We start from the raw sequence: 24,294 nt of genomic DNA on the forward strand, positions 1-24,294 counted from the left end.
AACAAAGAAGGGAGCACACGACTCGGTGCAAACAGAACTTCGAACAATTTGAGAAGTGCTATATGTGTATATGCATTGTTTTGAGTCTCCTTTGTATTTATCATATTTGAGTTGTTACACTTCTTTTCACAAATTACCTGAAGCTTTACTGCTATCCGCACCACTTTATACACTATCTTATGCATACGTGTGTGGCATACACTGTGTACCAAACAATGATCAGTACTCGGAACGAAAATCAAATAGCATGAAGGCAAAGAGAATGAAGAAGCCATAGAATTTCCCTTTATTACCTCTCCACTGATTGTACTTTGTAGGTATTTCTTCCATTTCAGTCACAGCTGTAGTGTATTTACCTGAAATCTAGGAATTGCACGTGGTCAAGACGGTTTGTTGATTGCCCAAATGGATTTTAATTTGTATCGGCAAGTGAAGGATTGCTAGTGATTCTGCATAAGATTGTCCATAACACAATAATCGGCTGAATATGGCCGTCAATCTCGATTTCAAATCACAAATCATCAATTGATTCCATTTCCAATCGAAATTTTCCATGTGAACACATACACACAAACAAAATAAAAATATCATTCACTTTCAATTGAATTTTTTTATTGTCAAATAAATAAATATACACAATTGAAATGTTTAAATCTTTGTCATTTGTCATAAACATACGGGTTTCAGTATTAGATCATTTGTCTTTAATTTCATTTCCATATTCTTCATGCAGCACAGATTAGAATGCATGAGATAAACTGAGTTGGATGCAAATTGAATTGAATTGTAGGGTCGGATAATTATTTATTAATTGTTTGTTGTTGCTTTCGATTGTATGGTTTCATGTATGAATATGGTAATTCTTCGGATTGTTTTTTGTTGTTTTTTTTTTTGTTGCTGTTAGTATTTTTTTTTTATACTTCTAAAATGGTTTAACAGTTTGGAATTTTACATTTTTTTACAGATTGGATGAGGTAAAAATTCGACGCAGACACTTTCATTCGGAATTTGTTTGTGTGATCCATTTTGATTGGTTTCCGTTCGTTTATGTTTGCACTAAAAATTCCGATTGAAAATGCTTATATACAGTATTTTATTCAAGCGACACTACGGCGTACTTCTCATGCTTACACTCACTCTCACTTTCTCTCTCTCTCTCTCTCTCAATGCTAGGTGTAAAATAAACATCAACTCATCGTTAGAGTTGCATTTCGTAATTCATTCTCTATTTCAGTTTGTTCTTTACAGCGTTGTTTTTCTTTTTTAATTTTATTGATTTGGTGTAAAGCTTTCTGGATTATTATTTACTTCGATGGATGGCTTACAATAACTGCTTTAAACGTTAGTATTTTTCATGTTTGGGTTCGACAAGTGCCTATGTTTGTGTTGTTTGTTGGTTTCAAAGAGGAAATAATTCATTCAGTTTGAATATTGATGCATTTTCCATTTGTTTTGTTTGTTTAAAAACCAATTTGAGTTTTTCTTTCCTAAACGAATTGTGCTCTTCTCTTCCAATCTCTCATCAAGAGAGATTGGAGAAATTGAATTGGCAGAAATGGTAATTGTTCTAAGAGTTTAGTTATATGTAAATTCCTTTCAAATGAACATACTGGATAAGAAAGATAATATTTAATTGGCGAGTGCAAAATACCCGTTGAAATAAAAACTGTTCTCAGTTTGAGATTTGACTTAATGTGGTTGTCTTAATTTGAATCATCAATTACAATACGTGAGTATTTTTGCTTAACTTCTCGTCTGTTCTGACACAAGCTCAACGCATTTATAAATGTCGTCGATTTTTTTTATATTTTCTGGAGTTTTTCTTTTAGTTTTTATTTTTTGGTTGGTGTTTTTTTCATTCAATATCCATTTAAACTAGAAATATATAATTTTGTTAAATACTACAACAAAAATATCTTTTTGCACGTTAACCCAAGTGTGTGTTTCTTATGTTTTTTTTTTTTTAATTTATTTTGGTTTTGGATGGGATCATTGAAATTAATTGAACAACCTGTGTGTTGTTCTCGCTAAAATTGTTCCGTTATATATAATATATCATTTGTTTTTAAATATATATATTTGTTTTAAATTCAACGATTTCTTCGGGTAATTTTATCATAAATCGGAGGTAATTGGGACACTAATTTCTCTGACTGACCGATGATGATGAGAGGTCGTTTGGTTGGTTTTTCATCGTTAGAAAGTTGATGCTTTTTCTGGTTTGGATTCTGTGAATTGTCTAATGAACACAAATTATTGCACCCATGAACTTGGCGCCCATAGTGGCTCAGTTTCGGCCCGTTCTACGCACACAAGCAATTGCTCCAAGGCAGTGGCTAAGGTTTCATTCACGATTTCCTCATCAAAGAAATGGCCATACAAAAAATTGATGCGCTCATCTGAAGTAATCATTTCATTGAACTCATCATCCTGTTCGACATTAGAAGAAAGAAAATGTAAAAAAGAACAAGTCACCAAAATGAAAATCGAAATGTACGTACCGTGAAACCTCTCGAGTTCAATTCATCGAATGTGGATCGTGCTCGATGTGCTTCTCTGGTCGCTTTCAATCGATCGAATGACGGTGTTCGAATATGAATGATGAATGGCTTTAGCTGTGGCGTACGCAACGATTTGATTGCTTGATAATGTGGGCTCAGTACACAAACATGCCCTGAATTAACAATCGCCTTAACACTTTCGGCTGATGTGCCGTACAAGTGTCCCTTGTATTCACCACTCTCGATAAATTTTCCGGCTGAAACGTCTGCCTCCATTTTATCACGGGTGACAAACAAATACTCTCTACCAGGAACTTCACCAGGTCGCATTGCACGTGTGGTATCTAAATTGGTTTGTGATAAGAATGAAAGAAACAACAACAATACACAATCAAATTATGTTAGGTAAAAATGACTCGAATTCAACACTTACATGGCACTGGGCTGCGATATTTGTCGGGATTACGGGCAACCAGTCGTCGTTTCAATTCGTTTCGGCCAATGCCCGGTGCCCCAATCAGTACAATTGGCCGATAGACACCCGGTCGTGGATACAATTTTGACACTTCTTCGTATGTGGCAATGAGTTCGCGATCGAAATCGTCATTTTCATCTAAGTTGTACATAATCTTTTTAGTTTTTGGTCCACGACACGTGATTGTATTTGAATCGGGTGAAGGAGGTGGTGTTGAACAAATTGATGCACATGAGCCTTTTGATATGTATCGTGCAATGTGGTTTTGTTTTGTTTTTTTTTTTTTTTGGTTACATGAAGAGGAGATAGATGTTGTTTTGCCAATTAGACAAAAGATTTTTGTAGCCGCAACAATTTCCGATGGGGAATTTTCAACGTGTGTTGGTGAACGGGTGAATATGACAACATACAGTTAATGATATTGGATGAAATAAAGAGAAAATTATTCGATTATTGGTTAAGACTGGCACATGCAATGCAATGCAATATGACAATAATTTATGATGATTTGACGAGAAAATGGGTATTTACTTTTCGTGTCTCCGTTCGTTTCCTTTTGCGTGCGCTCGTGAATGATACGCCGTTCTTGTAGCGCTCGACTTGGTATCAAACCAGCTCGCGAAGTTCGTTCGCATTCTTTTCGTGCTTGCCACCAGTAACCATCGTCCTACATTTCGTAATCGAATTGGTCATTATTTGCTTTATTCCAAGGAGAAGGAAAAAAACGGTCAAATACCTGTCCAACGATATGCAGAATTTCACCACGAGTGAAACCCAAACCAGCCTCTTTGCACGGAATGTACGGGTCATTTTCCGGATTGTATTCGAAATGAGCCCGAACACGGACCTTACTCTCACGTTGTCCGCTCTTTCCATCTGATGGCACCAGTTTGAACGTAATTGTTCCCTCTGAATTTTGCTGCAAACATTGGAAATGGAATGGCATTCAAATAATCGTACAGAACTTTTTGTCCCGTGAGACACGTCAATATAAATTTAGTCATTCTTTTTTTTCGCTCATTCGGATGAAAAACATTTAATTGCCCATGGCTGGTCATTTACTTACCAAAATCGTTAGCACATCGTTTGGAGTTTTTCCTTCAACATTAATGCCGTTCACCTCAATCACCTCATCGCCGACATGTATCAAACCAGATCGATCGGCCGCACCTCCGTGCATAATACGTGCAATGATAATTTTGCCGGTTTCTTCATCTGTTTTAATAGTGGCACCCTGCAATAACGGTATGGCATTGGCCAAATTAATCGACGGTCCAAGGAATTGTGGTCAAGCATGGCATGCTTCCATTGACTACACTGAATATATGCAAGACTCATCTACATATTTATTCTACAGAAATATAACAAAAACCATTTGTGAAAATTTCATGATTTATTTAGATCCTTTCTCTATTGATAGTATGCCGTTTACTTGGGCATCAATCAAAATCGATTCAAACCATTCATGAAATTTCCATAACACCATTCATTCATTGATTTTCGAGCGCCTAATTATTACTAGACATACGCTACGAATTAATTTAAAATAAAGAGAAGAAATTTCATTTCGTATTTTCCACCGTTTTTATCATAAAACATAAACATACACAAATATGAAACATTCACAACACGAACGTTACTTACGACTATTGGTTCCGCACTTTGCTGTGCTCCAACCTTTTTTTTTAAATATCATTCAGTTTTGATTAAATTGGTTTTGGTTTTTTATTTAGAGTGTTTGTGTGAATTTTTGTGGTTGTTGTTTTGTTTTTCATTTTCATTTCGATTGTTTTTTTTTGCATTGCGATTGATAAATTTGGATTTGTTTGATTTATTTTGCGGCAAATCATAAACGACAGATTGGTTTTGATTTTTGTGTGTTTGTTTTTGGATCAAGACACGGATAAAAAGTATTTGGAAAAATATAATAGATGGTTATTATTAATTAAATTTTCATTGCAATCAATATATAGTTCAGAGATGAATTGATGGATTTTAATTTCGATTAAATGCGTACATGAGAGAGTAAAAAAGGAAATGAAAATGCCAAAATAAACATTCAAATGGAGTAAATCAAATTAAAAGGCAATTAACAAGTGAATCAAGAACACTATTATTTCGAAATCATTCAACAACAAGAACAGAAGAAACAAAAAAATAATTCAATTTGACTATATTGATTGTGGTGGTGCTTATCTGTGATTGTTTTTGTATTGTGTAAGTGTGCGTGATGGAGAGAACGAGTTGTTTCGATAAACGTTTCATCGTCTCTTTGTGTGTTGATCTTTTTGTGTGAAGTAATTTGTGTATGTTTTTGTATTTTTTTTTTTGAATTTTCAAAGAAATTTTGCACAAAATAGTTGGTTTTTGGACAGCAGGAAAAATGATGGGCTTTTTTATGGGTGGGATAAACATATAAACCGAAGCGTTTTAAAAGAAAAAAAAAAAAGAAAAACTTATGATGATTAGATGTTCCTTTCGGAATGAAACGTCTAAACAAATGTTTTGCTTTGTACAATGCGAACTCTTATACATACCAGTGGTTCATTGCTTTTCACCAATTGTACTATTTTCACTGTTTCTTCGTCCTCATCCACCTCGATCGGTATGTCTGGCAAGTGTGGATAAAAATCTTTCTGTGCTATTGCATCATGTGAAGCCAACAAACTCTGTATCAACGCCAAAAAACCGAAACAAAGAAAAATGTGTTAGAAAAAAACGAGCGGAAACGAAAAAAAAAATGAGGTTTGTAATCTCATGTTGAGACATGTTTCAAGCTAAATACCATTTGGTAAAAGTTGAAAATCAAAAATATGCAAAATAGGCGACAAATGAAAAAATAATGAGAATTCTTCAAATCAAAAATTAAAAAATAGAAAAATTCATCCAAATCTTTGGGAAAAAGTCAAAGGGCTTCAAAGAAATTGTGTTCAAAATCTCACCTGAACATGAGGCTTTTGAAGTAAATAAAAAATTTCCTTGCATAACGGAGAAATATGGCAACGCTGTGATAACTGCTCCAACACTTCTAATGCTACCTGTTTTTTTTAAAGAAAGAGATGGAGAATTAAAAGGGATAAAGAATGGGATTTATGTAAAAAAAACACAGAGAGAAAAGCTATCCATTTGTGAAATGATGAGATTGCTCATCAGCATTTTTGCCGATTGAATTGCAAACAACATGAATCACCTGTATCGAGCTGGACATGAGTGGTGCACATTTTTCATCTTTGATCACTTTCCCAACTTTGCTATGTACATTGACCAATGCGTTAATTTCCTTTGATTCCAGTAGATTTTGCAGGAAACCCAGTTCCTGTTCGCTGGATAAACTTTCTGCTTCTTTTAATGATGTCACTAATTTTGACAGAACTGCAACAATAACAACAACGACAGAAATCATGAAAAACGAGTTGAAAAGGTGACTTGCCTTGGGCTATTACATGAAAAACCAAGCGAGTGTACATAACAATATGTTTGTTTTTTTTTTTTCAATTGTTGGCGGTTTCTCCTTCGAAAGGATTCTACTCATAAGTGAACTGTATCTTCAGCGAGATTATTTCGGAGTTTTCAACCATTCCGACGCCGGAATGAATATTCAACATTTTAGTATTAAAACTTGTAAACTAGTTCTATCACACGCAGGAGGGAAAAAAATTGTGCATACATTCTTTCAGTTGAAATCCCGTGTGGAAAATTTTTGACTGACTATTCAGTCGATTAATTTGGGATATTTTGACTGACTAAAAGTGATTGTCTCGAACAAAAAAAGCAACTGCAGTTAACTTTAATCACAAATCACTCTTAGTCAAAATGTCCCAAATTAGTCGACTGACTGAAAGAATAACTAAACGTGATTGTCTCCATACAAAACGCATGATTTCAATGAACTTAGCCAGTTTTAGTTGTGTGTCACTACATACAGTTACATACAACTGAGTGACTGCTAGTCATTTTATTTGCACACGGGATGTTCACAAGTTTGTTTTTTCTGCGTCGTTATTTCCCATTCATTGGACGAACAAAACCAAACTAGAAGAATAACGTGTGCAAACTTTTCGCAAACCAGAGTTTTCGCTGGCTCACTGAATACGCTCCGATTTTTTTTGTTCATTATTCAAATGAAATGAGATACTACTTGGCTGGCGAATGCAAGTTTTTAGTTGGCAATTTTCTATATTTCATACAACTCATGCATGTCTAGCGACATGGAGAGTTGAATGTAAATTGACACTGGATCTGTTATTCGAAGCCCTCTTCCATTTGCAACCAATGCCTGCTAACAATTGACTTTTATACCTGTCAAAACGTTCGCAGCGCCGCAGTAGTCATTTTTGTAATGTAAAATACATTCAAAAAAATTCAATAGAAAAAAATCATAGCGAAAATTTTTCATTCCCTTTTGTGTGGATCTTCTTCGAATACAGTAAATTATTTACTACTATAATCGCAAAACTAACTATGTTGGATGCAGACAAATTGTTTTCGTATTTCCATACGATTGACAGAATGCTGTTACCCATTGTTTGCAACGGATTTTTAATTGTGAAAACAAAATACATGTTCACTGAAACCAATCGCAATTCAGTGATTCGAACTGGAATTTACATTTCTCGAATTTAAAACGAACAACTTGAACCGATTTTCGAAATGCAAATGTTTTGCTTAATTTCTTCTCGACTGAGATAACAAAAATATAAATGGCTCAAACTGAAATATTCCCAAGCAAAAATTCACACTGAATTGACGTTGCGTTAACGAATATCTGACACTGTTCCCACACGGTTTTGAACGTCAAACCGTGTGGCTATAGTATAATAGAATTTGAAGCCGTTTGACATCATTTTTGATTTCAAATAACCGTGTGGATGCAGCGTAAGTTTGTTCAGGTATCAAGAGTCGACACCAAAAATGGTTTCAAAATTCGTCATGATAACGTTACGGTCATACACTTCGGCGACATGGTTTTAAATGTAGAACAGTGTGGCGGACTTCCACACTGTCCAATACAAACATAAACTGCATCCACACGGTTATTTGACATCAAAAATGGTGTCAAACGACTTCACACTCTACTATACTATAGCCACACGGTTTGACGTTCAAAACCCTGTGAGAACAGTGTCAGATATGTGTAAACGCAACGTCGATTCAGTGTGAATTTTTGCTTGGGATTGGCTGTTTGGTTTAGACTTACCTGGATCATAACTAGCATCGGCAGCCATAACTGCAGCTGTCATTCTAAAATGTCTGTTGGTCCCGAAAATAGAGATGGGTTAGATGGGTATTGATTACATCGTTGCGCATATTGATGTGAAGAAATGTGAAAATTGGCACTTGGTTTTGTGTTTTCGAAATGGGAATGAAACGAGTTGATCAATAGGAAAATAGAAAACTTCCACAAATATAGGCTAATTTTCTGCTGTCAATCAGAAAGAAGTGCATTGATGTTTCTCTCACTCGCTCACTCGCTCCCTTGCTCGCTCCCCGAATTTTAGCGATTGTGTCGGCTTGATCAAGCACAAATTATTTGACTAGCAATTCGACATAAATCTTCGAAATTTATTTCATTCATTTTTTATATATGACCATACGAAATATGCACAACCAAAAATAGAGCAATATTTGCGACATGGTATTCAATTTAGAACAAGCGGCAATCCATTTCATTTCATGGGAAAATTCCAAGTGGTTTTTGTTTCGATTTCGTCGTTTGTTGGTTGCTTAATTTTGCTCCAACTTCCTTGTGTTGGTCATCTCAGAAATTGGTGTGTCATTTACCAATAAATTAATTATGCGCTCGTCGTCTTCCAACGTCATTAGCGAAAAACCGAAGCAACCGCAACAGCAGCAGCAACGGCAGCAAATGTTATTTTTAGTCAGTAGGTCGTCGTTGAAATTGTTTCAAGCGCAAAGAACCCAGTTGATTGCTAGATTGATTGACTGCGGTACGGATACAAATGCATTGAGTTGATATTGTAGCCAAAAACCGCGGGCTCAGACACTATACACTACTCCTGGTTATTTTTTCTGTGTGCAAAAGGATTGTTTTTTTTTTCTTTTTCAAATCGTTTTCCTATTTTATTCTAAAATCAAAATTCAATTTTTCAACCACATTATAAAATGCGTGATTTTTCACTTGTTGTGAAGTTTCAGAGTCCTTTGAACTAGACCGTTTCGGTAGTATGGGGAAATTGGTGCAGGAACCGCATTTGGCACGCATTCAAAATGCTTGTAAAATATGTTCAGTCGGTTGGAAAAAGCTAAAAGGAATATATTGAAAATTTTTGGTTGCATACGCAGACACATACACACACATAAGGACAGACAGAGAGTTTGAGTTGAGAGCAACGACGCGAAATAGTGGCTTCTAGGGAAACATCCGAGCCCGAGTCCATTTTTCAATTACGCTGATATAATCAGCCGTGGTTTTCATTTAAAATGAATTGCAGAAATCTCATAATAAACCGTTGCATAGACCACTGGCAGACCCAGTGACAAAGAGGGAAAGAGGTAGAGAGAAAAAGTGCTTTCGGCGCTGGACAAAGCTTGAGTGTTTGGTTGCTACTGCTATTCATTTCTTCTGCACACTTTGCGAGTGACATACGATACTTCTGATTGAAGCGGGCCACGTGCAGTAATGCTTCTGACTGTGTATGTATGTGTGTGTGTGTGTGTGTGAAAGAGCGCAAAAAGCAAGACATGACTTTTTGGTTTCGTGCGATGCAAATATGCAAATACTGGTGTTTTTGTGTCTGAATTGCTGCATCAGAACATAATGGATCGTGTGAGAATCAATTGGTGTTCTTTGGTTGCATGAATTTTCGCAACGGAATCCGATTTCATTGCTTCAGCTCAGTTTGATGGTGCTGACTGATGGAATATTTCCAGTGAAAATAAACACTATCCACACATTTCGAAGTCTCAGCATTCTCCTCTCTTCTTTTTGATCTCTATTTTTGGAGAGTGAGTGGATTTGAGTAGCTGGTTGCCTTTGCAACGGAAAAAGGCCTCATTCCGAAAATTTCTCAAATAAAACACTGATCTCTCTCTCTCTCTCTCTATCTTTCTCTTTCTCTCTCTCATTAGCAATACGAAAGCTAAGCGAGAAATAAAATGCAATTCAAAGACCACCTCAACGATTCATTGTCTAAAAAAACAATCCGAGGAAAATGCAAGCACGGTTGCATTTGCCATTCATTTCTCGTCGAGGTGGTCTCATTTGATATTAATCCCGTTATTATTGTTTTGCAAAAGACGTTTGTGGCAAATGGATTACGTGGAATTTTGAACGTTAATCAAAACAGCAACTATAACGGAACACATATATTCTGGCTGCTCAAGTGGCCTTTTTTGTGTGCTCGAAAATCGATAGTCGGTCACTTCGGTTGTTGGTTTTTTTTTTGCTAAATGAGGTCGTCTGACGGAAAACTCACAAGACGGTCCATAACAATCGAAAATTCTCAAACCAAATCCATTTACGTTTGAAACGAAAGTAATCGCTCATTTTATTTGCCTCATTCCTCAGTTAGTTCGTTGCACTCTTTGTGCATGTAAACCGATGGATCGTATGATTTGCGTCATCTCGTGTACTGCACATTCTCATTGAATAAACAGCATCAAAGCAAGGATGTATGAAAATATGATCACATTATCCATTTATTCTGTGCTTTTTTTCAACGTGGGATGCGTGTTAGATTGCGGTGCACTGAGAAAACAGGATGATTGGCCCACATGCACTGTTGTCAAATCGTCGAAACGATGGAATCAAGCATTCAACTATTAATAATTTATCGGATAATTCCATTTCTTCAATCGATATCGCTTGAGACACACACACACAACACGTTAACTGTCGTTTATTTCAAACTATTTTTATTTCGAAAAAAAAAAAAATAATACGTAGAAGGACAAAATGTGCATCGCCAGCCAATCAAAGTTTCAATGTTGTTTATTTTTGCTGGATATTCCAATGTATATGCATGTGTATGGTGCAGTCAAAACACTGTGAATGAAATTCTAACTAGACGAGATGAAGTGAATATCACCAAGGCTGCTGCACCCGAATGGGTGCTTAGCCCAAATTGCTGTCATTTTTCATCGGGATTCAGCATGGAAGAGCGAAAAGAAGCTCTTCATCACGCAAAAACGGTAATTCAAACCATTTCCTTGAGTGATTTTTCTTTTTGTTGTCGTCATTATCATCCGAACTGATTTTCTATCCCATTGTTGTTGCCATTCACGCACCTATACCACCTCGTATACATAAATCATTTGAATGTGGAGCCTGTCTTATCCTGTCGATGTTTTAATCCATGACGAAAACACAAAACACAAAAGTGCACGTTTCGACTAATTAAACTCGAAAAACTTCAACAGAATAGTTGTGATTGCATTGTTAATGCGGAATAATGCAATCCAAAAAAATAACCAACATGCTCTAGATTTTTTATTCGAGATGCGAAAACAATAACAATATTACAAACATTTTCCTTCTGTGTCACACACTCTCCGCTTTCTATCTCTCTATTTTCTTTGGCCACTGATTTCCTTCTTCTTCGTCGTCGTCGTCGACGTCGTCACTTTCGATAGTCTGTCAATGTTTTGAAAATTTTCGTCGTGTCCATTTAACAGGAACGTGAAATTAAACGAAAATAACAAAAACAAAATAGCCCACACAAAACGAACGCAAAACTTTTTGACACTTTACTACTTTGCTCAAGCCCACCGAAATATTTATGTCGTCGCGTTATTTCTCTTTTCGTTTTTTTTTTGTCGTCGTCGTAGTCGTTCTTCTTCTCTTTTTCTCTGTTCATGCACCCTTCAATGTTTTCCTTTCGCCATTGTCGACATCACGCTACCTCTGTTTCGTTGCTTGCACGATTCTTATTTTATCGTGTGTGTCGCCTTTGTGTGTGCGCGCACTGCTCTTCTATTTTGCCCGTACTGGTCTGCCACTCGCCTCCTATACTCCTGCCTGCCTAGGCTTATTCACGACGATGTTTTCATCAACACTACAGTGTGTACGAACTACGGGTTTTCTTCTTCTTCTTCTTCTTTTTCCAATATCATTGAGGCTCAAGCGTAAACAGTGGATTTCGATTTTTCATCAGCGTGCATGTACATGTGTGCGTTGTACAGGCGCGTATGTGTGTCTGTGTGCATGTATTGGTTTTATACGCTACATACGTCATTTTGCGAACAATACTGAATATTTCTCCTTCGGTCGTCGCGGTTATGTCATGCTCGCGCTCCCTTTCGAACGAACATTTTCATTTTTCTGACACACCAACCTTGCCATCACCATTCCGTTTCGATGTCTCTCTCTCTCTCTCTCTCTCTCTCTCTCTTTCCCTTTCTCACACTATAAACGTATCTGTGTGCCTGTGTATTGGTTTTTTGACATTTTCCAAGCATAGTGCACATGCAATTTTGCCTACTGAAAATTATGCGACACACCACGAATTTTGCTGGGGAATTTCAAAGTCACTTGTTTATGACATCGAATTCATGTGGATGTTTGTTACCATTTTTTAAAACTACTGGCTTATTTCATGCAAAACAGGATGAAATCAAACAGAAAACGGACCAGAAGAGGGAACAAAGGGAAAGCAAATTCAAAATGCAAATGTTTAAAAACGAAAATTTTTTATTCATATTTTTTGGCAGAATCAAGCTCTTTTTGTTTAATGAACAACAACAACATAATAACACAAGCTAAACACATATTCAATATGCAAAGATGTTTGTTTGAATTCAAATTTTAATGCATCTGAAATAGAGAAATCAGTTAGTCGGGTTTAAACATTTTCCGTATCCAATTGAAGGAAATAAGTGGGCAGAAAATATCCAAAAGAGGTTTCGACTTTTAACAGAAAAAAAATTCGCAATGACATTAGTTTTCTTTTCGTTTTAAATATTTTACGAGAACAAATACAAGAACTTTACGAATTCTTAATGAGATTGAAAAAAAAAAACTATTTTAGGACTTAATACGAGAATTAGTTTTGGAAAAGAAACATTCCGATGGTGCGACAAATTAAGAGCCCGGAGATTTTGTTTCAATATGCTCGGAAAAGGAAAACAAAATCACAGAATTCCTAAACGAACGATTCACTAGCTGAATAATATGCCACTAAATTCAAATTTGAAGAACAACGAACGAAAATCAACAAAAAAAAATTATCGAAAGAATCTGATAAGTCTCATGATGTTGAAATCTATAAATTTTTATGCAAATTGGATCGGTCCCATGGTGTGTGATTTCATTCGTCGTTCAAAGATTATAAAATTCCATGCGCTATACTTGAGCTTCTTTTTATTCTTGTTTTGCATAAAAATTAACATTTGTCGATTAGTGGGTAGTGTAAACTAATTTTTTTTTGTTTCTTCTTGTCTGTTATTCATTCCAGTTCAATTTAAAATTCGATTCAGTTGATCAAAATCGGATTTGTTGGATTTTCATTGCATCCAATAGACATTGCATTTTTAAAAACTTTGTGTGATTTTTTTTGTTATAGTTTAAATTACTAGTTTTGCGTCTATGAAAACATTAAATTAAAATTTGTATCATTTTATATGTACATATTAAAATTATGAGTCTCTGTTCGGTCTTCTGATAATTTAGTTAGTAAAATAATAGTTGTTTGTTGTTTTTTAGTTTTGAATAAATATGTGACATGAAATTGTAGCTTAATCGCAAAAATAAATATATATCATATCTTTTGTCTATATCGTCGCTTTTAAATACCTAAAATATCTATTAGCGCCTCTAGGTTTGTTTGTTTTTTCTTGTTGTGGCGAAATAAAGCTTCATAGTACATATACATATACTAACAATTTCCTTTCCATATGAATGTACATTCTTTCATCTATTCGCTTCATTGTTGCATACGAGAATAAATTAACATATTATTATGTGTATGTTGGTTTGTTTGTTTTCTTTGCTTTGAATAAACGATCACCCATTCATTTATCTAATTGATACTGTCGATTTCATTGATTGAATCATTTCATTTATTCAGTTTATTTTTCGATAGAGTTATTTGTTCATTTATATCCATTGTTTATGATTGTATTCAGTTAATTGTTCATTTTCTATCCGTTTACCCGTTTTTCCCCTCTTACTTATTACACATTTCTTTCTGTGCAGTTTACAATTTGGAATTCTAATAGAAATCGCAACAACAACAAAAGGGAATACATTGTTCAAGCTGAGAAAATGGTGACCAAAGCACGCATTTGGCGAATCAGAGAGCGGTCCAAATATTTTGGTTGGATTCAGTTTCGCTTCTTACATCCATGTCGTAGGACATACAATGAACAATTAATTTGGAACAATATCGACGTGAACTCAATCTATGTGTGTGAGCGTGTGTACTTATTTTGTTCATATGGACCCGTTCAAATGGTCGTGTTTATGAAGGTTAGCGATTGTGATAGCGCTAATTAGCAGTAGTGTTGTTATTGTTGTTAATAGAAACTACTAATTGGAAGAATTGATAGCAATTTCATAGCATCACTTTGACACTATGCAACGAAATTGCCTCGGTCGCACACTTGAAACTCGGTTGCTTTTAAGTTTGTGGCGATGTTTCATCGTCTTCGGTGATCACACTGCGATTCGTCTCTAAAATGGCTTTCTTCTGCAGCAACAGCTGCAGATGCTCTTCGTTTTGTAACTGGATAATTCGATGGTGGGTGGCTGGAGCTAGTTGACAACTTTCTTGCTCCAAGTCTTCTAATGATGCACGACGACCAAACTAAAATGTTGAAGAGGAAAAAAAGTTTTAATACAAACATTCTTCGGATTTTCAACCTAATTTGGTTTTGAGGACATTTTTCTTCTTCATTCAAAGAGATTTTTTTGTTTTTTTTTTTTATACAAAATTCAATTGAATGGTTCTCAAGAACCAAATGAACAGAACTAAAGAATATTGATTGCAAATGGACCATTTAAAATAGCTTACATTAGCTCGTCTCATCGATGCATCCATTGTTCTCGTTGATTGATGTTGCTGCAAATGATGCAGATAATGATTCGTATTTGGTGCGCTGCTCAATGAAATGCGTCGCATTGGCGTCGGCCCGTCCAATTCCAGATTTTCCAACATTTGAACCATACTGTGACGACGTGATAGCGTTACCAGTGATTGACGATGCTTTGAGTGCTTTGTTTTACCCATTCGAACATCGATGGCACGGAAATGATTTTGCAGAGTTAATCCAAGTTCGGGACACTCATCTTCACCCATCTATGTGATTGATCATACGAAACAGGAAATTAGGAAAATCCAGTATTTTTATCGAACAAGATTATTGTGTCTCTCGTTTACGAGAGTAGATAAGCAATGGGAGTGTATACTTACAATGATTTTTGAATTTTTAAACATGGTGAATCCGTCGCATCCGCCACGCATATAGCTCTTGATGCACAGTGAATAGGTTTGTTTAAGATCAAGCCATTCGTCGGCAACCTGTACCAGCTCGGTAATGACACGAGAGTATGGTGGCCGTTTTGGATCGAATACAAATGAAATGCCCGATACTTGTGGAAATCGTCCTTCCAACTTTGGATAGGCTGAAACAGCATTTTCTAGCGCATCAACTATAGCCCGGCCGGTCACTTCAAGAACAACCAATGGATCATGCATCGGAACAACATTGACAAGATCACGCATCGTAAATGGTCCAGCCGGATGCACTTGATCCGATCGAAATGTGCCCGAATTCAGAATAACAACATCAGCGCCAGTGGCCGATAGTACAACATCACACACCCAATCGCCTAAATTTACTTCGCTCGTTCGAATTTTCGAGAACCGTCCATCCAATTCAACCGAAAATGTACCAAGCACTTCTTTCATATGTTCTTCAATTGAATCAGTGAATTTGGCCAGTTCCGCCTTTAGTTCAACATCTTCAGCATAGTCGGATGTCACATCGATTGCTTTGAATGTGGTCGCCCATTTTTTATCATCGCCTGCGGTCATTGTGATTAAGCCAAATTGTCGAAAATCCGTTCCGGATTTTATGACATGTATACCATTCACCACATCATCTTCACATACATGATCGTGACCACCGAGAATGATGTCGATCCCACTTGTATTGTTAGCTAATTTGAAGTCATTTGGTGTTCGCATATGCGTTAAAGCTATTATCAAGTCACAGCCCTGCGGAAAATTGTACGCAAAAAAAGAAAGAATTTCATAGTTAATGATACACATTGAGTGACCAATGGGTGACCGAAACACATAGTTTCATTATCACGCAAAATGCAGCCATGTACGATAGCATTGTGCGATACTGGAACTTTGCGTTTCGCACTATGACACATATGTAAATCCCAACATTCATTTGTTATATATGTACGTCTCACACATACCTCATTCCGAAGTTGAGTCGCCAATTTGTTGCCTGTTTTGATAAAATCAGTGTACGTTACCTCCTTCGGATCAATAGTTGGCAATGTATCTAACCATTCCTTTTCCACCAGTCCCATTATACCAACTTTGATGCCATTGTGTTCGATGACATGCGTATTTTTACCGCTACCTAACGGTCGACCGGTCTCATTGTCCACAACATTGCTCATGAGCCATGGAAATGACGTTTTAGCTATGTGTTCTGTTATCACCTCAAGTCCATGATCTAATTGACAGATACGATTCACGTTATAGTTTGTGTGGTGGTTATGTTTGAATGCATTTCAGAGAGAGAGAGAGAGAGAGAGAGAGATAGAGAGAGAGAGAGAGAGAGAGAGAGAGAGAGAAAGAGAGAGAGAGAGAGTACTCTATAAATATTCATTTACAATAACAACGAAAACAACAACACAAAAATAGCGAAAGAAAATCTCACCAAAGTCATGATTTCCTAACACTGCACAATGAGTTCCGACTTTATTCAACACCGGAATCATTTGCTCACCTTTTGTAAATGTACTTACTGTCAACGTGGAAAGACAAAGAAAGACACACAAATGCGATCAATATTTCGATTTGAAACAAATGCTGCGATTCAAACAGTAATAATATAGATTTGTGTGCTACTACTCACGTATGCTTGGGGAGAATGCATCACCAGAAAACAAAATTAAAGGGTTTAAATTGGCGTATGATTTGATTACGGTTAGAAATCGGGCCGCTCCACCAACCGGTTCACGCGATGAATTTGGTTCCACATTGTAGATATCGTTAAAGTGAATTATATTTAAATGCGCCATCGTTGTCGTCGTTTTCGTCGTCAACAGTTCCTGGAAATAAATGAAAACACCGCAAATGTAATAAAATCCTTGAACACTCTTCCTTCAATAAATGGGAAATTTTCTTTAATGAAACATTTATTGGCCATCCAAGTCAAGCTCAAAATGGACTCTTGTGTTCATGTCAACAATCAAAAATTGAATTTTGGATGATAAAGCATCCTAAAGACACGCGACGAAGGAGCATTGTGTACAATCCACATGGAAAGGGAGAGAGAGAGAGCGAGAGAGAGAGAGATAGAGGAAAAGTATGCTGCCGTTTGAGATCGAACAGTGTTCCGCTCGGTTCAAATACGAACAATGTTGTCCGAAGCGCGTGCTTGATGCAAAAGTGGCTACTTTAACTTAAAGTGCCAATTTAATCGCAATAATAATACATTTTGTAATTTTTTTTTTTTTTCGTTTGTTGTTGTATAAAATGTCTGTAATAGAAATGACCTACAAGCTACGCATACACACATACATTCAGACACTGAGCAGCAGCAAGGAAGAGATATTTCTTTCATTTCAGAACCAGAGAGAAAACCGCTGTCAAAAGTGCTAATAGAAAAAGAACGATGTGGCACTTAATATTTGCATGAATTGACACGTTTAAGGCACTCGGACACGGTGTTCGACAAGCATTCACCGTAGCTTATTGAATGAGGTGGGGTCTTGGCACATACAGTGAAGGCAGTAGCATGGCGTGGCTCAATAGAGTGAGAGCATTTGCTCATTGTCATTATGATTCCAACGTAAATGAATTATGAGTTTTTATTTAACGTCTTTACCGTTACACGGTGGCACGAAGGCGGTGGCAGCAACGAGACAGCAATGATGACGGCCGTCAGCAGCAACAGTGGCAACGGCAACAGTAATAGCAGCAACAATTGTTCTTTATTATTGTGTGTTGCGGCTATTCGGATGGCTTGCATCGCACTGTGAAATGTGTAATTGTTGTGTAAAGTGCATGCGATCGGCGTGATAACCACACACACTTCCTACAATTCGTGTGGCTTTCGCACCATACACAAACACTATGGCAAAAAAAAAAGTAAAGCAACCAAACACCACCAACACCGATTCACTGTTGTGTCGTTACGCTGTTGTTTTGCTGTTTTGCTGTCTTGCCATCACCGCGTCACATGCAATTCATTTAGATTCATATTCCGTAGCAAATGACAAATGGTAGCTGAGATAGTCGCATGTGCGCACCGTACTCTGTTTATGAATTTGCATGCGATTCGTATTGTTAATGTATTTTTTTCCTACTTCTTCTTCTTCTCCTTCTTTTTCCCTACTTGCGGGTGGAGATACCAAATTCGATTTAATAACGCTATTGCACGAAAATGGACTCTTCGATGATATTCAGCTCAGTGTTACCCGTTCCCTCGTTCCCATTACCTTTGCCTCTCCTTCTCTATCCCTATCTGACACACACCGACTCGAGGGCATATATCGAGTGCTCAACAACGGAGCCTTTATACAACCATTCAATTGCGAGAGTACATGTTATTTATAGACACCGAATCGCACGTGTGACCTTTACTGAATATCTATGAAAACCGAGCAGTTCGGTGCGCTTTCAGCGAACAGGTTGCTAGATCCAAACAACCCAAACAAGTAAAATATCCTATCGAGTGAAATGCAATACTTTCCAGTCTTTTTTTCATTCACCAAAAGCAAATACTTAAGAGCTCATTCGCTGTCTGTTTCGATATCGCTCTCTCTCTCTGCCATTCCGTCTCTCTGTTTTGGCAATGCATGTTTCGCATTGGAACAGGAAACAATCACGGGCGCAGCAACCCTCCATTCGTTTCGATGAGATCGTGCACGGAAATGTAGATTTCCACCATTTTTCACTACCCACCTTTCGACTTTAACCTTTCTTCGATAAACAACTTTCAAGAATTTCTCAAACACACACACACACACATCATTCAAATCAATCGACCGAATGATTTTGCTTTTGTCTGAACGATGAAAACTGCTCGATTCACAATCTACATGTTCGCTGCATTTTGAAATCAACTTCAATTTGGCCATTTCCATTCCACACGCCATGCATACCTCTTTTTTGCTGCTCATTTTTTATTTTACACACATATACGGCGCAAATCGAAGCTCATAACAATTGCTCAACTACGGTGTGGTGGCAATGTATGAATAATTTTCAAGACCAAATCAAACGTATACTCAATTATATAGTGCACAATGCGACAGAAATGCTAAAATCGTTTAAAATTCGCGATTATTGTGTGTTGCGGAAAATAAATGCGAAACACGCCGACAAATCCTTGAATTTCTGTATATTCACGAACGCGCGTTTTCTGTAGTCTGTAATTTGTGTTTTTTTTCTTCGTTTGTTTGTTTTTTCCTTCATTGTTTATTATACTCACAGCTCGCGGTTTGACCAGATCAAAATCGAATCGATGATGTTACAATTTCTCGACATTTGTTTTTTTTTTTCTTTGAATTTATCAATTATTTTCAAAATGGTGTATGGGCTTTGAATGTGCATTCGAAAAAATGCAATCGCGTTTTTCCCTCGGAATGATTTTTCAGGAAAAAAACACGTCGTTTTTTTTTGCTTTGCTTTAAATGAAATGAATAATATTAGGTACGCTGTGATCAGAGGCTCTCCATTGCAAATGTTGAATGAAATCCAAAAAACAAATCTAATTTTAGTCAATTGGTAATTGATGCTTTCGTTTTATTTTCGGTAGATGGATGTGGCAAGTGGACATTTCACAAAAATTATCGTACCAATTTAATTGGAAGCCAGCACACAAAAAAAAACGTTGAGATGATTCAATGGAGAGATTGTATTATAAAAGCTGATGGAAGAATATAAGCCACTTATTGATATTGATTGCAGTCTGATATACACATACACACAATTTTCACGCCTTTTCCCTTGCCCTCGGTTCAAAGAGTGTACGACATATACGGACTCAAAAGCGACACACAAATCAAATTAATTCGGTGAGACACACCGAATGTGCAACAATCGATTTAATCTTACTTTTGAACGAAGAAAATTAGATCTTCAATTTCAATTACAGAGAACCAGAGGGTGATTAAATAGCAGACCTCTCTGGTTCTCACAAAATCACAAAATGACTAAGTGACGTCCATTGAAAGGAACCGGGTAAATTGCGAACAAAACATGAACGAACGTCTTCTTCTTCTTCTTCATTTTTTTCGGTGATTGTACGCAAAAGTTTTGTTTTCACACATGCCAATGGGTATGTAACGTACCTTGCTCTCACTATGTGGAATGGTAATGAAACTTTGTATCCGATTGATGATGATAAATAACACAAACACACACACACACACGCTCACTTACAGTCAGAAGCCCACAAACACTACTCCATTCAAGCAACTTTTAATATATGCTCCTTAAACTTCACTTGATATATATCACGTTTTTTTCTTCTTATCGTACACTGCAAAATTTCGTTTCGTTTCTTCGTCGTAGGCAATTAGGAAGATGATTCAAATTGTTAATTGTCCTTTTAGCTTTTCCGCTTCGTTGACATTATCTAAAATAGGCTTATTTCGGATAAAATACGCTTAACATTGAACATGGGGACTAATTAAGGAGACTGTTTATGTTTCGTTTAAGCGGAAGATTTTGTTTTATTTCGATAAGAAAAATTGCACCTTCAAATCGCTGTTTCTTTTTTTAAAAAAATTTACTCACCGAAGAAAAAAACAACACACTAAATTCATAAATATTTTTAATAGATTTTCGGCGAAGCGCGTGATGACAAGGATTTTGAAATACACACACCGAAAAAAAATCACTCACTCTCTCTCTCTCTCGTCCACTAAAATATTCGGAAGCTCCGAACAAATGGGACTGTTATTTTCAAGTCAGCATCAATTTCGATGTGGTTCACTTTAAGGTTTATGATCTGGGTTTTCTAAGAAAATAGTAATTTTACGTTTGTTTGTTGATTTATTTCTTCTTTTGGTGGTTTATAGTGGGTCTTGTGTAAAAAGGAATGAAAATTCTGTGTGTGAAATTCTATATGATTCTTCGTCGTCGTCGTCGTCGTCGTTTTTTTTTTCTGCTGTTGAACAATTTACACCGTCATTGTGATTAGAACACCGTTTCACTTGTGTACTTCACACAAAATGTGTGTGAGATGTGTGTGCGCGCCGAGAGCAACGATGGAGATATATTTAAGAAGTAATTTTCTCGAGCGTATGAAAGGCGCGAAGGAGGTAGATATACATGATAAAAGAGCGAATATTGTTCAGTTTGTGTCATAGACAGTTGTTATTTTATTTTATTTTTTTGCTTCACTCTCTTCTATATCGTTTGCTCTGTGGCGATGTGTCCGTAGTGCGTTCACTGTGTGTTTGTATGTATGTGCAGCTGAGTGTATGTGCCAGTGTGTGTGTGCCTTGTATGCACAGGCGAACAAAAAGAAACAATTTTTAAGGGAAAATGTTGAACTGTCGCACACAGACCAAAAGTATATGAGAGAGGGAGAAAGGAGAGCAGCGGATAAAAAAACACACACGTACGGTTGCGAGTACAAAGCAAACGGCAGTGAAAAATATGCGGACGAGAACGAAAATTTAATCAGATTCCAAGGCTGCTGAGCTCTAGAGGCTCTTACATTTATTTGGTGGCCTAAAGTCATTTCCCCCATTTGTATCTCGGTGTCTTTGTGTGTATTACGATGTGTGTGCTCTCTTTCTTTCGCTTTCGGTCGGTCGGTCGGTCGGTCGGTTGGTCGGACGGTCGCCTTTGTGTGTGCACAACGCATACACACGCGAGCACATTTAGCAGCATGATCAAAACATATGATTTTATCCACCATCGATTTTGAAAGGAGCCCAAACAATGATGAACATTTCGTTTTGCTGCCACTACTGATACTACTGCTGCCGTTTAGGCTGGTGTGAAAATGAATTGCAACCGTGGAAATGCGCTCAGGCGGTGTGTGCGTGTTTATTCAAATAAATCGCATACAAATTACATATTTGCCGACACCAACATGTGTCGCTTATGTTAGACAAGTGTTTTTTCTCATACAACATTGACCGTTTTTAGCATGCCATTCATACTATCACGGTCAAACAAATAGGGTTTCTGTTAATGATTGAATTTAATATTTGAACATTGTTTGTCTCATTTTTATTTGGATCAAAATTTTCGAAAAAAAAAACATTCACAATTTCTTACCGTGTGTCTGTGGACAATACGGACAAAACGCTAAAATGCGGAACAAAATTCAAACTTTGCAGATGAATCACATGTAGATAATTCTCTTTTTTTGACGATAAAATCAAATTTAGTACATACATCAAACGAGCGTTGACATTTCGTGCTGTGAACCGTACCTTATGTACAAAACACTTTTGACAGATGTTTCGCCTCCAAGCAAAAATTTTGACAGTGGTTTTCGTTGCGACGAACACAGCGATAAATTGCACAGGCACACAAGCGATATAATCCGAAGTTTACAATAACAATCTCTAAGCCGATCTCCGAAACTGCGTTCAGCGATAGCATTTTCAATTGAATCATCTGAAGTGTATTTTCGTTGTGCTTCGAGCCTAGCGATTAGATTGAGAAAAGAAGAAGAAGAAAAAGCAACCGTGATTAAAATGCCTGTAACTGCAACAAACGAAAATATGGATGTCGATAGTGACAATAACATTGGCGAAGCATCAACCAGCAATTCGGCCACAAACACAACACCGTCCACATCGAATCTGCCAGCCAGCAGCAGTAGCAGCAACGCCGCCACCACCACCAAACAATGCACAGAATCGTCGGGAAACAGCGTGATGGCCAGTCCGGCGACCGTTCCATCTGTCACAGTCTCTCTGCATCCGCTTGTCATTATGAACATATCCGAACACTGGACACGAATCCGAGCTCAAAATGGAAGCCCTCAACAAGGTAAAAACATCAACATTTATTTCAATGACGAATTCGTGGAATTTAAATGGAATTTCGTCATAAGTCATTTATCTCTTCATAACCAAGAAGCTGTGTGTCAACAATGAATTTCACTTTTTCTTGCAGTGCTCGGTGCATTAATCGGTAAACAAAGCGGTCGCAATGTTGAGGTTATGAATTCTTTTGAACTGAAATTCAAGTTTGTCAATCAGGATATAATCATCGATCAGGATTACTATCGCACAAAAGAAGAACAATGTAAGTTGAATTTGTGCTGTAATTTTTGAACTAGACCATTTTCTATGTATGTTGACCGTTTTTTTTCTGTCTTTTGATAATAATATACAGACAAACAAGTGTTCAAAGATTTGGACTTCCTTGGTTGGTACACCACTGGCAATCGACCAACCGAACTAGACATCAAAGTGCACAAGCAAATTTGCGAAATCAACGAATGTCCAATCATGTTACAACTTAGCCCACAATCACGGAACTTCGATGTAATTGATACTTTTTGATGTTTTCATTTTTAAGGGGATTTTTTTTACTTTCCATTTTTGCGATTCCTATTCTATTCAATTCGCATTTTGAGATCAATTTTTCAATTTCCCCTTGAACTTATTCATTCCTCATTTTGATAGCAACTACCGGTGAAGATTTTCGAATCGGTGATTGATATTGTGCAAGGCGAAGCGACGATGTTGTTTGTCAATTTGACGTATACATTGGCCACTGAAGAGGCCGAACGGATTGGTGTCGATCACGTGGTTCGCACATCAACACATGAAAATGGTGGCAAATCGGCTGGTAAGACATGATTTCTCGCACAAAATGTCGGATAGAAAATTAATCAAATTTATGTGTTGGTTTCAGTTGCTGAGCACTTGATTGCGCAGCACAGTGCGATCAAAATGTTGCACTCGCGTGTTAAACTGATTTTGGCATACATCAAAGCCATCGAAGGTGGCACGTTACCAGCCAACAGTGAAATTCTGCGCGAAGCATACGCCTTGTCTCAACGCCTGCCGGTCATCCAAAGTTCGACATTCAAAGAGGAATACTATACGGTAATTATTTGCTTCTAATCTGTATCCTTCAAATCCAACAAAAATCGACGTGTCAGTGTATAAAATACTGTTTTTCTTTC

General features: G+C 37.0%; 3 protein-coding genes across 15 annotated transcripts in view; 1 reads left to right on the forward strand and 2 right to left on the reverse strand.

The window, feature by feature from the left end:
• The window catches only part of LOC129577064 (COP9 signalosome complex subunit 6), a 50,684-nt gene that overhangs the window by 26,018 nt on the left and 372 nt on the right, over nucleotides 1–24,294 (forward strand). The window contains exons 2-6 of one of the 2 annotated variants that reach the window (XM_055463522.1): nucleotides 22,989–23,147; nucleotides 23,274–23,405; nucleotides 23,496–23,647; nucleotides 23,789–23,954; nucleotides 24,021–24,214. In XM_055463522.1, coding sequence (XP_055319497.1) covers nucleotides 23,033–23,147; nucleotides 23,274–23,405; nucleotides 23,496–23,647; nucleotides 23,789–23,954; nucleotides 24,021–24,214 — 759 coding nt within the window. In that variant the 5' untranslated portion in view covers nucleotides 22,989–23,032. Of the gene's footprint in view, nucleotides 1–21,581; nucleotides 23,148–23,273; nucleotides 23,406–23,495; nucleotides 23,648–23,788; nucleotides 23,955–24,020; nucleotides 24,215–24,294 lie in introns of those variants that run through there. The other variant, XM_055463520.1, reaches the window with a different exon arrangement.
• On the reverse strand, nucleotides 596–12,213 carry LOC129577061 (MAGUK p55 subfamily member 7). Of its 5 annotated transcripts, none has more exons than XM_055463513.1 (12): nucleotides 11,463–11,987; nucleotides 8,174–8,226; nucleotides 6,167–6,348; nucleotides 5,919–6,014; nucleotides 5,514–5,645; nucleotides 4,621–4,653; nucleotides 4,043–4,210; nucleotides 3,713–3,895; nucleotides 3,508–3,643; nucleotides 2,935–3,213; nucleotides 2,502–2,845; nucleotides 596–2,430 (listed from the first exon to the last, which is right to left on the reverse strand). In XM_055463513.1, the coding sequence occupies exons 2-12, from the start codon at nucleotides 8,214–8,216 to the stop codon at nucleotides 2,254–2,256; spliced, it is 1,773 nt and encodes a 590-aa protein (XP_055319488.1). In that variant the 5' UTR covers nucleotides 8,217–8,226; nucleotides 11,463–11,987; the 3' UTR covers nucleotides 596–2,253. The 5 variants fall into 5 exon arrangements, with proteins under 5 accessions (XP_055319488.1, XP_055319490.1, XP_055319489.1 ...); XM_055463515.1 differs by having other exon boundaries at nucleotides 2,935–3,114; nucleotides 11,463–11,977; XM_055463514.1 differs by lacking the exon at nucleotides 4,621–4,653 and having other exon boundaries at nucleotides 11,463–12,213.
• On the reverse strand, nucleotides 13,278–22,503 carry LOC129577060 (trifunctional nucleotide phosphoesterase protein YfkN). Of its 8 annotated transcripts, none has more exons than XM_055463509.1 (7): nucleotides 22,425–22,503; nucleotides 17,035–17,230; nucleotides 16,837–16,923; nucleotides 16,364–16,629; nucleotides 15,345–16,151; nucleotides 14,946–15,230; nucleotides 13,278–14,738 (listed from the first exon to the last, which is right to left on the reverse strand). In XM_055463509.1, the coding sequence occupies exons 2-7, from the start codon at nucleotides 17,198–17,200 to the stop codon at nucleotides 14,553–14,555; spliced, it is 1,797 nt and encodes a 598-aa protein (XP_055319484.1). In that variant the 5' UTR covers nucleotides 17,201–17,230; nucleotides 22,425–22,503; the 3' UTR covers nucleotides 13,278–14,552. The 8 variants fall into 8 exon arrangements, with proteins under 8 accessions (XP_055319484.1, XP_055319482.1, XP_055319486.1 ...); XM_055463507.1 differs by lacking the exon at nucleotides 22,425–22,503 and adding an exon at nucleotides 20,928–21,467; XM_055463511.1 differs by lacking the exon at nucleotides 22,425–22,503 and adding an exon at nucleotides 21,172–21,312.

Source organism: Sitodiplosis mosellana, unplaced genomic scaffold (assembly GCF_009176505.1).
Source record: "Sitodiplosis mosellana isolate CC-2019 unplaced genomic scaffold, AAFC_SMos_1.0 Smas_scaffold_6197, whole genome shotgun sequence".
NCBI classification, from domain to species: Eukaryota; Metazoa; Arthropoda; class Insecta; order Diptera; family Cecidomyiidae; genus Sitodiplosis; species Sitodiplosis mosellana.